This window comes from Salvelinus namaycush, chromosome 1 (assembly GCF_016432855.1).
Source record: "Salvelinus namaycush isolate Seneca chromosome 1, SaNama_1.0, whole genome shotgun sequence".
Lineage (NCBI taxonomy): Eukaryota > Metazoa > Chordata > Actinopteri > Salmoniformes > Salmonidae > Salvelinus > Salvelinus namaycush.
In genome coordinates this window covers 38573154-38587959 of record NC_052307.1, presented here as the reverse complement: position 1 = coordinate 38587959, position 14806 = coordinate 38573154, and the positions used below count along the sequence as shown (strand labels likewise).

Genomic DNA, 14806 nt, shown 5'->3' with positions numbered 1-14806 from the left:
TCAAGCTCAGTGCTCCAGCTATGCATTTGGTTTGCTAACTTGCTAGCTAAGTAGCTCCCTTGCACGATCAAGCTTATTGGTTACAGCAGACACACCCACCCAATCACCAACTGAACCAGGTGAGGAGCAGATGATGCTCACCATCTTTGAACTCCTCAGTCCTGGGTTGGACAAACTCTGGCTTGACCGTCTCAAACCACCAGAAGAACTCGGCAATGAACACCATCACATTGTGCTGCAGGGAGAGAATAGGGCCCATGTTAGACAACAGACATATAGCCTAACGCCCTGGCAGCTAGCTATCCTTGGCTAGCTTAGCTTCGCCCAATGACATTGCCTTTCCCCATGAGAGATTAAGTACTGTCGCCCTAACAATCAATATTTTGTGGGCTAGCAGAGTACTGTTGTGAGTATGGTATCAAATCCCAGAAGTAGTTTGGTACATGCAACAGCTCATAAACGCTAATATATGGAATATTTACCTTGAGCACCAGTGGAGAGTAGAGCATATCTTCTATTGTTAGGTAAAAGCTCTTGTTGAGATACTCGTTGGCAAACTCCTTGAGCAGCTGGATGTTATACAGACTGTCAGCTATGGAGGTCACCTCCTTCAGGCATATATCTGATAGGAGACACACAGGTCAAAAGGTCAGGATGGAGCTGAAAGACCTGCTGCTGAGATATCACATAGAAGGAGCACAGGATTACACAACTCAGCTTAAGAGAACAACACTAGTTTGCCATGGTCTATTTCAATTATAATCAGATGAAAGACATTCGTGATTGCTTAGTTCAATCAAGGCCTTCTAACTAGGCCTAAACAGGGAAACAAATTGCATAGGCTTCCTCTGACCAACAAAGTAATTCAACATATCTAATGATTAGCCTAAGTTTGTTGAGTGGGATGGCGTCCATGTCCTACCGTCAAGCTTCATGAGGTTGGGGCAGTAGTAGTGGACCACGGTGAGGAGCGCGGCTCCATCACACACATCCCTCATCAGGTCCTCCAGCAGGGGGAAGAAGGGCAACTGGCGCCCTGACGTGTGCTCCCTGCGGTACCGCACCTGACCACCAGGGGGAGGGAGAGAGTCAGCCCATCTCCATGGCTTGAGCCCCTCTGAGTTATTATAGTCCTACCATACAGCCTAGGGCTTATTCAGTGGACGGCAATGTTTATAAGGTTGCAGATAGAAATATAATGACAAGAGTAGATAGGAATGTAATGACAAAGGCAGACACGGTTCCCTATTGAATAAAACAGAATCATGTCCGGTTTAGACAATGCATTTCTAGCGGAAATCATTCAGTGGCACTCCCTGAATAAGCCCCAGTGACATGGAGCCATGGTTGGTCTGCCACCAACCCTCACAAACCTCTCTGTGAATGCAGTGTCACTGTCCCCACAGTCAAACCAGGCCACTAGCATACAGAAGAGGGTCACATGGGAATCACTGGCCCACTTCTGCTCGCTAACTGTGTGGTGTAAAAAAAAAATATAAAAAAAAATGAGCTAGCCTATTGCATTCATCAATGCTCTAGTCTACTGGCCAGGACTAGCTGAACAGCCTGAACCACATTAACTTAATGATTAAATCAAACTAAACTCCAACCATCAACCAAATACAAGGACTACAGACTGAATATGTGATAAGAGATACTAAATGGACCCCAATCCATAGGCCTCCCAGTCTAATCACTACTTGGCCACAGTAGTAGCAAATAAAATAACTCATCCTGCAATCTGAATATACAAATCTTCACGGTGGTGTGGGGGGGTGGAGGCTAATTATTCAAGTGTAACTACCATAAAACAACACATCAATCTTTAATTGGGAAGTAGCTAATTCCACATGGGTAGGCCTAACTAGTGACAAGTCAGAGAAAAAGATTACTAGAAAGTTCCAGATCTCTAGGGCTCTCTAGGGAGCCAGGGACATCTACAGTAAGGAGGACTACTGCAGGTGTACTACCACTGTGGAGAGCTCCAGCTCCTCTGGCTCCAGCATGCAGGGGGCCAGGGCGTGCACAAAATCAGACTGAGTCGCACAGACAGCAGAGTGGAAGAAGGAGACCGCGGGCAGAGCAGAGAGACACCGTGAGAGGCCAGGGAGAGACCACATGGGTACAGCAGACAGAGACAGCATAGGAGGGGTGGGCATGGTAAAGGTTGTGGGCACAGGTGGAAATGGCATCAATATCTCAGCACATGAGCAAAGGAAAGCAAGGGCTGAGCGATGGATACATGGCTCTCTCTCACTCAAGACACTTCCACATTTTCTGTTTTCCCACACTCACACACATCTTTCTCTCTTGTCCACACGCCATTATGACTCCACAGTTTGCAGCAGCTTGAAATGAAAGGCAAAAAACATTGTTCACCCAAAATAAACATTGTCACCAAATACCCAAAACCACCGGACTAGACAAGGGTGTGACATTCTCAACAAAAAAATTTGAATAACCAAAAACACCAGCCTTCTCCCACTGGCTGGTTGACTCAATGGCTACAAGCAGCACAGAAAGGGCTTGGATGAGCCATGGTGGTGTGGTGCGTGTGCACATAGACACAGAACTATGCGTGCAAAAGGGAGGAGAGGGGGGACTATTAGCAGCCAACTTACAGGTACTAGTTTCCAATACCATTTGGAGGGAGACTATCCAAGTAGCAGGAGAGAGGGGAGGGGGGTGGAGGAGGAAGGAGGAGACAGATAGGAAGAATAGGAGCAGAAAGGTCAAAGGTCAGACAGGATTGGATCTGCTTCCAGGTTAAGGGTTAAGAGAACAGAGGTCAATCAGGGTTCAAGCCCAAATGGCAGTAGATGAAGAGCTATGTTGACTTGGACCAGGTCTTTCTTGAAAAATAGATATGTCGATGAGACTAACCTGCAAAAATACAAATAAATTGGTTTTACAACAGCAATTATTCTTGGAATGTGTCCTGGATGTATAGACTGCAGTATAGAGACTAATGATGCATCAAGAGCAGCAAGCTCCATGGGGGGCCGTTTTGGCTCTAGCGCTTCAGTTTCCTCGTCTTCTATCTATGGCAGTGCCATGAGAGCGCTGTGCTGCTCCAGCCTCACCTTCTGGTGATTGGGAGACTCCAGCGGGTGATGCTTGACTTTAAGCTCTCTCTCTGTGATCTCCCTCATCTTCAGGTTCACCTGCAACAAAAGCAACATTCACTCTTAGTTCTTAAAGTGCTATTTTCTGAATGTCTCTTGCTGATAGACAACTAAAATAAGAACATGTATGTTAAAAACACACACAGACAGACACCTCCACTCTTATAATATTGTGTGTGTGTAGCACATACATGTTTGTGTATTCCCCACCATACCTTGTTGATCCAGAATACCATGGCGTCCTCCAGGTCAAAGGGCAGCTCCTTGGAGGCGCTGAAGGTGGAGAAGCGTTTAACGCAGGCCACCACCTTCTCTATGCTGATCATCTCCACCGTGTAGGCCATCATCAGGGCATCAACCATCGGCATGTGGGCACTCTGGAGGGAAACGATGGCACAGATTAGATCAGAAAACACACACACTGTGTAAAGGTAGGTCATCGTAGGGGCATGTGGGAACTCTGGTAGATGGAGGGGGAGCGAGGGATACATAGGTCTAGGTCAGTTCCGAAAACACCATGTTATTGATCAATCATGGGATAGGTCAGTTCAGAAAACAGTAGGGTATTGATCAATCATGGGTATGTTGGCATTGTGTGGGGGCAGGACGAGCCAGAACAATCACGTCAAAATCGGGATATCGACTGTGGGCACAGGGATGGCAAAGAACAGGTCCATCACGGCAAAAATTATGGGCATGTGATGGGGATGGGTGGGTGGAGGGGGCAGAGACACAGAAAAACAAAATCAGGGGTATGTGGGGACATGGCCACATAAGTCTAATTAAAGACATGCTCCAGATTTTTTAACCTCCCGCTTTGGGATGGATGTGTCAATGTGGTTCATATAGTGCCATCGGAAAGCATTCAGACCCCTTGAATTGTTCCATATTTTGTTCGGTTACAGCTGTCCCCCCCCCTTAATCTACACACAATACCACAAAGCAAAAACAGGTTTAGAAATGTTTGCTAATTTATTAAAAATAAAACTGAAATATCACATTTACATACAGTACCAGTCAAAAATTCAGACACACCTACTCATTCCGGGGAATAATAGTGAAGACATCAAAACTATGAAATAACACATATGGAATCATGTAGTAACCAAAAACGTGTTACTTCAAAATATATTTTATATGAGATTCTTCAAAGTAGCCACCCTTTGCCTTGATGACAGCTTTGCACACTTTTAACATTCAAATCAACCAGCTCCACCTGGAATGCATTTCCAACAGTCTTGAAGGAGTTCCCACATATGCTGAGCACTTGTTGGCTGCTTTTCCTTCACTCTGCGGTCCAACTCATCCCAAACCATCTCAATTGGGTTGAGGTCAGGTGATTATGGAGGCCAGGTCATCTGATGCAGCACTCCATCACTCTCCTTCTTGGTCAAATAGCCCTTACACAGCCTGGAGGTGTGTTGGGTCATTGTCCTGTTGAAAAACAAATGATTGTCCCACTAAGCACAAACAAGATGTGATGGTGTATCGCTGCAGAATGCTGTGGTAGCCATGCTGGTTAAGTGTCTTTAATTCTAAATGAATTACTGACAGCATCACCAGCAAAACACCCCCACACCTCCTACATGCGGAGATCATCCGTTCACCTACTCTGCGAACCAAAAATCTAAAATTTGGACTCAGACCAAAGCACAGATTTCCAACGGTCTAATGTCCATTGCGCTTCTTCTTATTGGTGTCCTTTAGTAGTGTGTTATTTAATGGTTGTATGTCTTCACTATTATTCTACAACGTAAAAAAGAAAAACAACTCTGGAATGAGTAGGTGTCCAAACTTTTGACTGGTACTGTAAGTATTCAGACCCTTTACTCAGTACTTTGTTGAAGCACCTTTGGCGGAGATTACAGCCTCGAGTCTTCTTGGGTATGATACAAGCTTGGCACACCTGTATTTGGGGAGTTCCTCCCATTCCTCTCTGCAGATCCTCTCAAGCTCTGTCAGGTTGGATGGGGAGCGTCGCTGCGCAGCTATTTTCAAGTCTCTCCAGAGATGTTCAGGCTCTGGCTGGGCCACTCAAGAACATTCAGAGACTTGTCCCAAAGCCATGCCTGCGTTACCTTGTCTGTGTGCTTGGGGTCATTGTCCTGTTGGAATGTAAACCATAGCCCCTGTCTGAGGTCCTAAGTGCTCTGGTGTAGGTTTTCATCAAGGATCTCTGTACTTTGCTCTGTTCATCTTTCCCTCGATCCTGACTAGTCACCATGCTTCACCATAGGGATGGTATTGGCCAGGTGATGAGGCTTGGCTTTCAGGCCAAAGAGTTCAATCTTGGTTTCATCAGACCAGAGAATAATGTTTCTCATGGTCAGAGTCCCTTTGGCAAACTCCAAGCGGGCTGTCATGTGCCTTTTACTGAGGAGTGGCTTCCGTCTGGCCACTCTACGATAAAGGCCTGATTGGTGGAGTGCTGCAGAGATGGTTGTCCTTCTGGAAGGTTCTCCCATCTCCACAGAGGAACTCTGTCAGAGTGACCATCGGATTCTTGGGTCATTCTCCCCCGATTGCTCAGTTTTGCCGGGCGGCCAGCTCTAGGAAGAGTCTTGGTGGATCCAAACTTCTTCCATTTAAGAATGATGGAGGCCACTGTGTTCTTTGGGACCTTCAATGCGGAATAAATGTTTTTGTACCCTTCCCCAGGTCTGTGCCTCGATACAATCCTGTCTCGGAGCTCTACAGACAATTCCTCCGACCTCATGGCTTGGTTTTTGCTTTGACATGCACTGTCAACTGTGGGACCTTATATAGACAGGTTTGTGCCTTTCCAAATCATGTACAATCAATTGAAAGTAACAGGTGGACTCCAATCAAGTTGTAGAACTATCTCAAGGATGGTAAATGGAAACACCATGCACCGGAGCTCAATTTCGAGTGTCATAACAAAGGGTCTGAGAATACTTAAGTAAATAAGGAATGTTTATTTTTATTTTTAATAGATTTCCACACAAAAAAACTGCTTTTGCTTTGTTATTATGGGGTATTGGGTGTAGATTGATGAGGGGAAAATAAACAAATTTAATCAACTTTAGAATAAGTCTGTAACATAATAAAATCTGGAAAAAGTCAAGGGGTCTGAATACTTTCTGAACGCACTGTAAGTATTCACACACCTGAGCCAATACATATTAGAATCACCTTTCGCAGCGATTACAGCTGTGGGTCTAGCTGGAAAAGTCTCTAAGAGCTTTGCACAACTGGTTTGTACAATATTTGCCTTTTATTATTTTCAAAACTCTTCAAGCTCTGTCAAATCGGTTGTTGATCATTGCTAGAGAACCATTTCCATATCTTGCCATAGATTTTCAAGCAGATGTAAGTCAAAACTAACTCGGCCACTCAGGAAAATTCACTGTCTTCTTGGTAAGAACCTCCAGTATAGATTTGGCCTTGTGTTATAGGTTGTCCTGCTGAAAGGTTTAATTCATCTCCCAGTGTCTGGTGGGGGGAAGACTGAACGAGGCTTTCCTCTAGGAGTTTGCCTGTCCTTAATTAGCTGCAAGCCATCACAAAAAAGGAGCAGGCTAACGCTAGCAGCGCTAACCAACCAGTGTTTTTATCCACGTCTGAGCAGAAATGACAATCACAAGATGAAGGATAAGGTGGAACTGGAAAATGGATAGGGATTTGTTTGCCCTAAATGCACCATGTGCAAGCAGCTTAGGGAAGAGATCCTCCGGCTGTTTGCTCGGCTGCGAGAAAAGGATAACCTGCTTTCTAAGTACACTGACCTTGCTGTAACCCAGGCAAAACGAATCTTAGAATTAAATGCCTCCTATAGCAAAGATGTTTATGAGTCGGCGGTGTTGATCTGTCCCAATCCCACAGTTCAGCAGGTCGCTGACATATATTTGTATTTTTTTAACTAGGGAGGGTCAGGTAAGAACAAATTCTTATTTACAATGACGGCCTACCCCGGGCTAGTGCGCCGCCCTATGGGACTCCCAATCATGGCCGGTTGTGATACAGCCTGAAATCAAACCAGGGTCTGTAATGACACCGCTAGCACTGATATGCAGTGCCTTAGACCGTTGCGCCACTCAGGAGACCAGAAGGGTCTTGGACCATCCTCCACCTTCCTGGGGTTTCCGACACCATCTGCTGTTGCGAAGGGTCAGGCTAGCCTGGCTCGAAGCCTCCAGCCCCCCTGCCCGAAGCAGTCCAAACCCAGGAAGGACTACAAAAAAAATGTAACACACCCTTGCTAGCACAGAGAAGAGAATAATTATGCACTGCCCCACTTTCTTTACTATTACCTATTGATTTAATATTCATGTTGACGAAGAGTGACTCCAAGGTCATTGAATTTATTAATCTTTTGAGCTCTATGGACATTATCAGACATGTTATTAGGCCCACCAATAACAGCAGCCAAAATCTGGACCTGGTTATTACCAAGAGCCTTTCTATTAACATATTCTCCAGTTGATGTTGCTTTATCTGATCACTGTGTATTTGTTTACGACCTTGTTGCCCATAGCACAGGGTAATACTGAACACATTACTAAAACACACTAACTTGCAACAGATTTATGAACAATTAGCATCACCTATTCTGCCTTCCTCTTGTGATCCTTTAGTTGGATCACTTTAATAGCAAATTAAAAGGGCAACCATTGATGCCATTGTCTGGTAAGGTTGAAAAAGGCCACATCTGTCACGTTCTTGACCTTATTTCCTTTGTTCTGTATTGTTTAGTTGGTCAGGACGTGAGCTGGGTGGGCATTCTATGTTATGTGTTTCTATGTTGGGTTCATTGTTTGGCCTAATATGGTTCTCAATCAGGGGCAGGTGTTTGTCATTGTCTCTGATTGGGAACCATATTAAGGTTGACTGTTTTCACTGTTTGTTTGTGGGTGATTGTTGCCGTGTCTGTGTTTGTTCGCCACACGGTACTGTGTTCATTTGTTCCTGTTTGTGCGTTCATGTTTTATCTGTTCTCAAGTTCAGGTCTGTTCACGTCGTGTTTTTGTATTTTGTCAGTGTTCTGTTTTGTTGGATATTTATTAAAATTCAACATCATGAACATTTACCACGCTGCGCCTTGGTCCTCCTCTCTTCCACCTAACGACGAGCGTTACAACATCCAAACAGAAAGCTCCTTGGATGAATGAGGAAACTAATCAATTAACTTCTTATCAATAGGGGGGCGCTGTTTTCACTTTGGAAAAAATCGTGCCCAAATTAAACGGCCTCGTACTCTGTTCTAGATCATACAATATGCATATTATTATTACTATTGGATAGAAAACACTCTGAAGTTTCTAAAACTGTTTGAATTATATCTGTGAGTAAAACAGAACTCATTTGGCAGCAAACTTCCATACAGGAAGTGAAAAATCTGAAAACGATGCTCTGTTTCAGGGCCTGCCTACTCAACCGGCTTTTATTTATCGATATGTATGCACTTCATACGCCTTCCACTAGATGTCAACAGGCAGTGGAAGGTTGAATGGGGTGTCTAGCTTGATCTGAGGCCGAATAAGAGCTTTTGGAGTGGCAGGTCCGGTATTTTGTTTGTTTGACGGCGCGCGGGGAACCTCGACATTGTCTTCTGAAGAGCGTTCGGGATACACGGCGAATTGCTCCGGCTCTGATTTTATTTGATACATATGAGAAAAACATCATAAAGTAGGATTTGTCAACTGAGTTTGATCAGTTTATTCAATGTTTATTGGGAATTTTGGAATTTTTCGTTCCATGCGTCAAGAGATGATGGACACGTGAGCTCGACATGGCTAGCCAAAGTTGCTAATTCGACAGAAGAAAAGGACATTCTAAAACCAAACAACGATTTATTCTGGACCTAGGACTCCTTGCACAACATTCTGTTGGAAGAACAGCAAAAGTAAGACAACATTTATGATGTTATTTCGTATTTCTGTGTAATATGTTGACTCCTATTCTCCGCCGTGTTGGTGAGCGCTGTCTCACAATAACGCATGCTGTATGTTGTAGTAAAGTTATTTTTAAAAATCTAACACAGCGGTTGCATTAAGAACCAGTGTATCTTTCATTTGCCATACAAGTATTTTTATGTAAAGTTTATGATGAGTTCTTTGGTCAGATTAGGTGAGTGTCCAAAATATCTCCGGACATTCTGGTGAATCGTTGCTACGTATTCACAATGTATAACCACGATTTGCAGCTCTAAATATACACATTTTCGAACAAAACATAAATGTATTGTATAACATGATGTTAAGACTGTCATCTGATGAAGTTGTTCAATGTTAGTGATTAATTTTATCTCTATTTTGTCGGTTTTGTGCAAGCTATTTTGGCGGGGAGTAAATTGCGTTGCGTGTTTGGCTACTGTAGTGAGCTAATAGAAATATATAGTGTTTTCGCTGTAAAAAAAAATCGGAAATGATGGCTGGATTCACAAGATGTTTATCTTTCATTTGCTGTACACCATGTATTTTTCATAAATGTTTTATGATGAGTATTTATGTATTTCACGTTGCTCTCTGTAATTATTCTGGCTGTTTTGGTGCTATTTGTGATGGTGGCTGCAATGTAAAACTACGATTTATACCTCAAATATGCACATTTTCGAACAAAACATAAATGTATTGTATAACATGATGTTATAAGACTGTCATCTGATGAAGTTGTTCAAGGTTAGTGATTAATTTTATCTCTATTTCTGGGTTTTGTGAAAGCTACCTATGCGGTGGAAACATGGTGAAAACATGGCGTTGTGTGTTTGGCTATTGTGGTTAGCTAATATAAATAGTGTTTTCGCTGTAAAACATTTTTAAAAAATCGGAAATGGCGGCTGGATTCACAAGATGTTTATCTTTCATTTGCTGTATTGGACTTGTGATTTCATGAAATTATATTATATGATATCCCTGTCCCGTTAGGCTAGGCTATGCTAGTCAGCTTTTTTGATGAGGATGCTCCCGGATCCGGGATGGGTATGAAGTAAAGGTTAAAAGAGAAATTGCAGAAAGGCAGAGCGGAAGTGGAGAAAGTCAAAGTTGCACTTCCATTATGATATTCTGAGAGAGCATCTTGGCATATACAGTACCAGTCAAAGGTTTGGACACACCAACTCATTCAAGGGCCTTTCTTTATTGTTACCATTTTCTACATTGTAGAATAACAGCGAAGACATCATAAAATCATGTAGTAACCAAAAGCGTTTAATCAAAATATATTTGAGATTTTTCAAATGGCCACCCTTGCCTTGATGACGGCTTAGCACACTCTTGGCATTCTCTCAAACAGCTTCATGAGGTAGTCACCTGGAATGCACTTCAATTAACAGGTGTGCCTTGTTAAAAGTTCATTTGTGGAATTTCTTAATGCATTTGAGCCAATCAGTTGTGTTGTGACAAGGTAGGGGTGGAATACAGAAGACTGTCCTATTTGGTAAAAGACCAAGTCCACATTATGGCAAGAACAGCTCAAATAAGCAGAGAGAAACAATAGTCCATGATTACTTTAAAAATGTCAAGAACTTTGAAAGTTTCTTCAAGTGCAGTCGCAAAAACCATCAAGTGCTATGATGAAACTGGCTCTCATGAGGACTGCCACAGGAAAGGAAGACCCAGTTACCTCTGCTGCGGAGGATAAGTTCATTAGAGTTACCTGCACTTCAGATTGCAGCTCAAATAACTGCTTCAGAGTTCAAGTAACAGACAGATCAACTGTTAAAGAGGAGACTGTGTGACTCAGGCCTTCATGGTCGAATTGCTGCAAAGAAACCACTACGAAAGGACACCAATAAGAAGAAGAGACTTGCTTGGTCCAAGAAACACGATCAATGGACATTAGACCGGTGGCAATCTTTCCTTTGGTCTGATGAGTCCAAATTTGAGATTTTTGGTTCCAACCGTGTCTTTTTGAGACGCCGAGTAGGTGAAGGGATGATTTCCGCATGTGTGGTTCCCATTATTTGTTTTTCAAAAGGACAATGACCCAACACACATCCAGGCTGTGTAAGGGCTATTTTACCAAGAGGAAAAGTGCATCAGATGACCTGTCCTCCACAATCACCCGACTTCAACCCAATTGAGATGGTTTGGGATGAGTTGGACCGCAGAGTGAAGGAAAAGCAGCCAACAAGTGCTCAGCATATGTGGGAACTCCTTCAAGACTGTTGGAAAAGCATTCCAGGTGAAGCTGGTTGAGAGAATGCCAAGAGTGCAAAGCTGTCATCAAGGCAAAGGGTGGCTATTTGAAGGATCTCAAATATAAAATACTTTTTTGGTTACATTGATTCCATATGTGTTATTTCATAGTTTATGTCTTCACTATTATTCTACAATGTAGAAAATAGTAAAAATAAAGAAAAACCCTTGAATGAGTAAGTTTGTCCAAACCTTTGACTGGTACTGTATAACAAGCCAATTCGAAATGCCAGACGGGCTCATTTTTCAAACTTGATCCCTGTTAATCAGAATAATTTGAGTGCACTCTTATCGACCATTGTCGGCCTAATAAATCCTAGCCCCGCAAACCTATTTCAGAGAAGATAAACATTCGGCTGGGAATCAGTCAAGCAAGACCTGATGAGAACTTTGATTATATGTGCCCTAGCATACCACGCAAAGGCACAATGGATTTATTTTCCCTGGTTGACACAGACATTCTCAGGAAAGTGATATCACAACTTAAGCCTTCTACCTGCCTTCTCGACCCGATCCTCACCACCTTCTTCAAAACAGTTAATTGCATACCTGAAGAATTGCAAGCTAGTGTTAACTACTCCCTGTTCACAGGCATTTTCCTCAAAGCACTAAACATTGCTATGGCGAAACCCCTTCTGAAGAATCAGCCTTTAGTTATTCTGCCCCAGCCAGTGAACCTGAGGGCAGAAACTGTGGACATGTTTAAACAGAGATTTTAAAACACAGCTTTTAAGTTTTTGCTTTTTTTTGTTGTTCAGTATATTATTATTTTGTTTGTTGTGTAGTACATTTGTTTTTATTTTCTTTATTAGTTTTTTTCCTGTGAAGCACATTGCATTGTAATTCCATGTCTGAAATGTGCTCTATAAATAAAATGTGATTTTATTTAACAATATGGAGCGTGGTACTCGGTAATGTTTTGTATTTGCCCCAAACATAACACTGTGTATTCAGAACAAAAAGTGCAGTACTACTTGTTGCATTGTTGCAAAAAGGATTTATGTTTTAGAATATTTCTGTATAGGCTTCCTTCTTTTCCCTGTCAATTAGTTTAGTATTTTGGAGTAACTACAATGTTGTTTATTCATCCTCAGGACGCTGTATCTAAACAAAAAAATATTGAGTCAAATAAAAATACTAGCATAAACAGCATAGTCTAACTGTCATGTGCTAGTGTTAGAAGACAATGAATACGCCAGACACACACAAAACCAACAATCCCCTTCCCCAGACCTGTCTGAAAGGAACCCAGGAGAGTATGGATGGACTACTACTGTTATATTGCCCCAAGCTGACTTTCAAGTCTCGTCTCCCCCTCACAAAGACAATGCATTTCCTCCAACCTGTCGGAGTAGACCCAGGAAATGGTGCACTGCTGTTTTATTAGCCCCAGCTGCTGGGCAGCAGGAGTCAAACAGGAAGCAGAGCACTGAGCAGGTATCGCTCTATCTAATTTGAATTGTCGCTTACACATTTGCAGATGTTATCGCTAGGGATGCAGCGATATGACATTTTTGGCCAATACCGATATCCGATATTTTCTTTGCCCCCCCCCCAAAGAATGCAGCCTTAAGCATTCTAGTGCAGTTAAATAGTTGAAACGCACATACACAGACCAAAAAGTTATTTTGTTAGCATTTACACATGTCCCCATTACCAGTAAAACATAATCAAAACCTATCTTTCACTTACTTGCTGTGCTGTTTCGTTGTTCTTTTGTTCAGTCTCAACCAGGATTTCATCATACATGTCAAGCAGTGAAGTTTCAGCTCTGTCTGTCCGTGGCCTCTCTTCCTTGGGGGCGCACGGTCACTGTGTCCGTTTCCATCTTGTCCAGCTGTGTCTAACATTTCACGTAAACCCTGTTTCTTGCCTGCATCGAAGTAGCGGGCCTTGTACCTAGCATCGAGCATGGTAGCGACACAGTAAAGAGGCTGAGAGATAATGCCACCGACGGGCTTGTTCTCCCAGCCTCTAGTAGAGAACTTTTCCAAGTTAACCCGACGGTCTGTTTGCATTTTTGTTGAGCAGGTGTTTCAATGCCATGGCAGAGGGTAGCACATCTGCTGCAGACGCAGTTGAGCATATTTCTCGAGTCAGTTGTTCAAATGGCGCTAGAAGTGTGTGAATGTTTCAAACATGTTCTCAAATGCCATTGAAATGGCAGCAGCGGAATGAGAACCAGCACATTCTTGAGCATGCAACACAGCTTTCGTCAGTACGAAATCCTCGTCGACCCACTGTGCTGTCAGGCTCCGCATGCTCATGGGGCTGACATCGCTGGTCCAAATGTCAGTCGTGACGCTAATAGCAGTGACGCCCATAGCAAGTAGCTCATGGATGTGCGTTTCAACAATACTGTGCAACTCCGGTAGGGTAACATCATCTGAAAAATAGCGCCTACTTGGTAGTGTGTACCGGTGCTCGACCAGTCGGCGAAAGCCAACAGCATCCACGTCAGAGAACGGTTGATTGTCAAGGGCAATGAATTCCATTATCTTGGCGTTAATGGATTTCGCCTTTGAGGTATATCGCTGAAATTTTCTTACGCTTTCAAATGACTGTTCGACTTGTTGACTGCTCGATCCAGACAGCAGACATTGTGGGCTAGGTTAGGAATGATGTGTTGCACGTGTAGCATTATATTTTCCGTGGCGCCATTACGTCATCTACCTACGTTATATAGGTATGCACGTCAGCGTTTGACAGCGGTTTTACACATCGGCGTTAAACCAGACATCGGGCCGATGCTGGCATTTTAAGCGAATATCGGCCGGCTAGTGCCAACTATTTAACAGTCGGATGACCTGTAGATAGAAGCTGTTTTTCAGTCTCTCAGGTCCAGCTTTGATGCACCTGTACCGTCTCTGCCTTCTAGATGGTAGCGGGGTGAACAGGCAATGGCTCTGGTCCTTGATGATCTTCTTAGCCTTCCTGTGACACCAGGTGATGTAGATGTCCTGAAGGGCAGGCAGTGTGCCACCAGTGATGCATTGGGCTGACCGCGCCACCCTCCGAAGAGACCTGCGGTTGCAGATGGTGCAGTAGTTGCCGAAACAGGCAATGATACAGCTTGACAGGATGCTCTCAATGGTAAATATGTAGAAGTGAGGGTCTGTGGGGCCAAGCCAAATTTCTTCAGCCTCCTCACACACACACACACAGACAGCCCAGGAGCTGCACATGAGGAGTGGCGGAAGAACACTGGTGTTGCCATGGAAACACATCCTTGCCAACTCAGCAACCCGGGGGGTTCTCAACTCTTACACAGACCTGCCTAGTCCATCAAAGGACAAGCAGTTCTCTCTGGTCAGGAGGATTTCAGACTTTCCTAAGCATGTGTGTCTGGTTGCTTACATAGCACCTTGGTTGGATTATCAACCTAGACTTAGACACACACTTGACTAGTCACGCACCAGAACGAAGCTGCCTCAGCTACAACGTGTGTCTCCGTGGCAACGACAGGGTAGAATGTTTTAACGCTGCCGAACACCGGTGTTGGTACTCTAAGTGCTTTCAGTGAAA

At 43.5% G+C, this 14806-nt stretch overlaps 1 protein-coding gene across 2 annotated transcripts in view; it reads right to left on the bottom strand.

The window, feature by feature from the left end:
* LOC120043745 (calmodulin-regulated spectrin-associated protein 1-B-like) overlaps window positions 1-14806 on the bottom strand; it is a 43709-nt gene that overhangs the window by 15356 nt on the left and 13547 nt on the right. For both annotated transcript variants that reach the window (XM_038988311.1, XM_038988314.1), the window contains exons 4-8: window positions 3341-3502; window positions 3084-3164; window positions 923-1064; window positions 483-622; window positions 142-235 (exon numbers count right to left, since the gene is read on the bottom strand). In XM_038988311.1, coding sequence (XP_038844239.1) covers window positions 142-235; window positions 483-622; window positions 923-1064; window positions 3084-3164; window positions 3341-3502 — 619 coding nt within the window. The remainder of the gene's footprint in view (window positions 1-141; window positions 236-482; window positions 623-922; window positions 1065-3083; window positions 3165-3340; window positions 3503-14806) is intronic.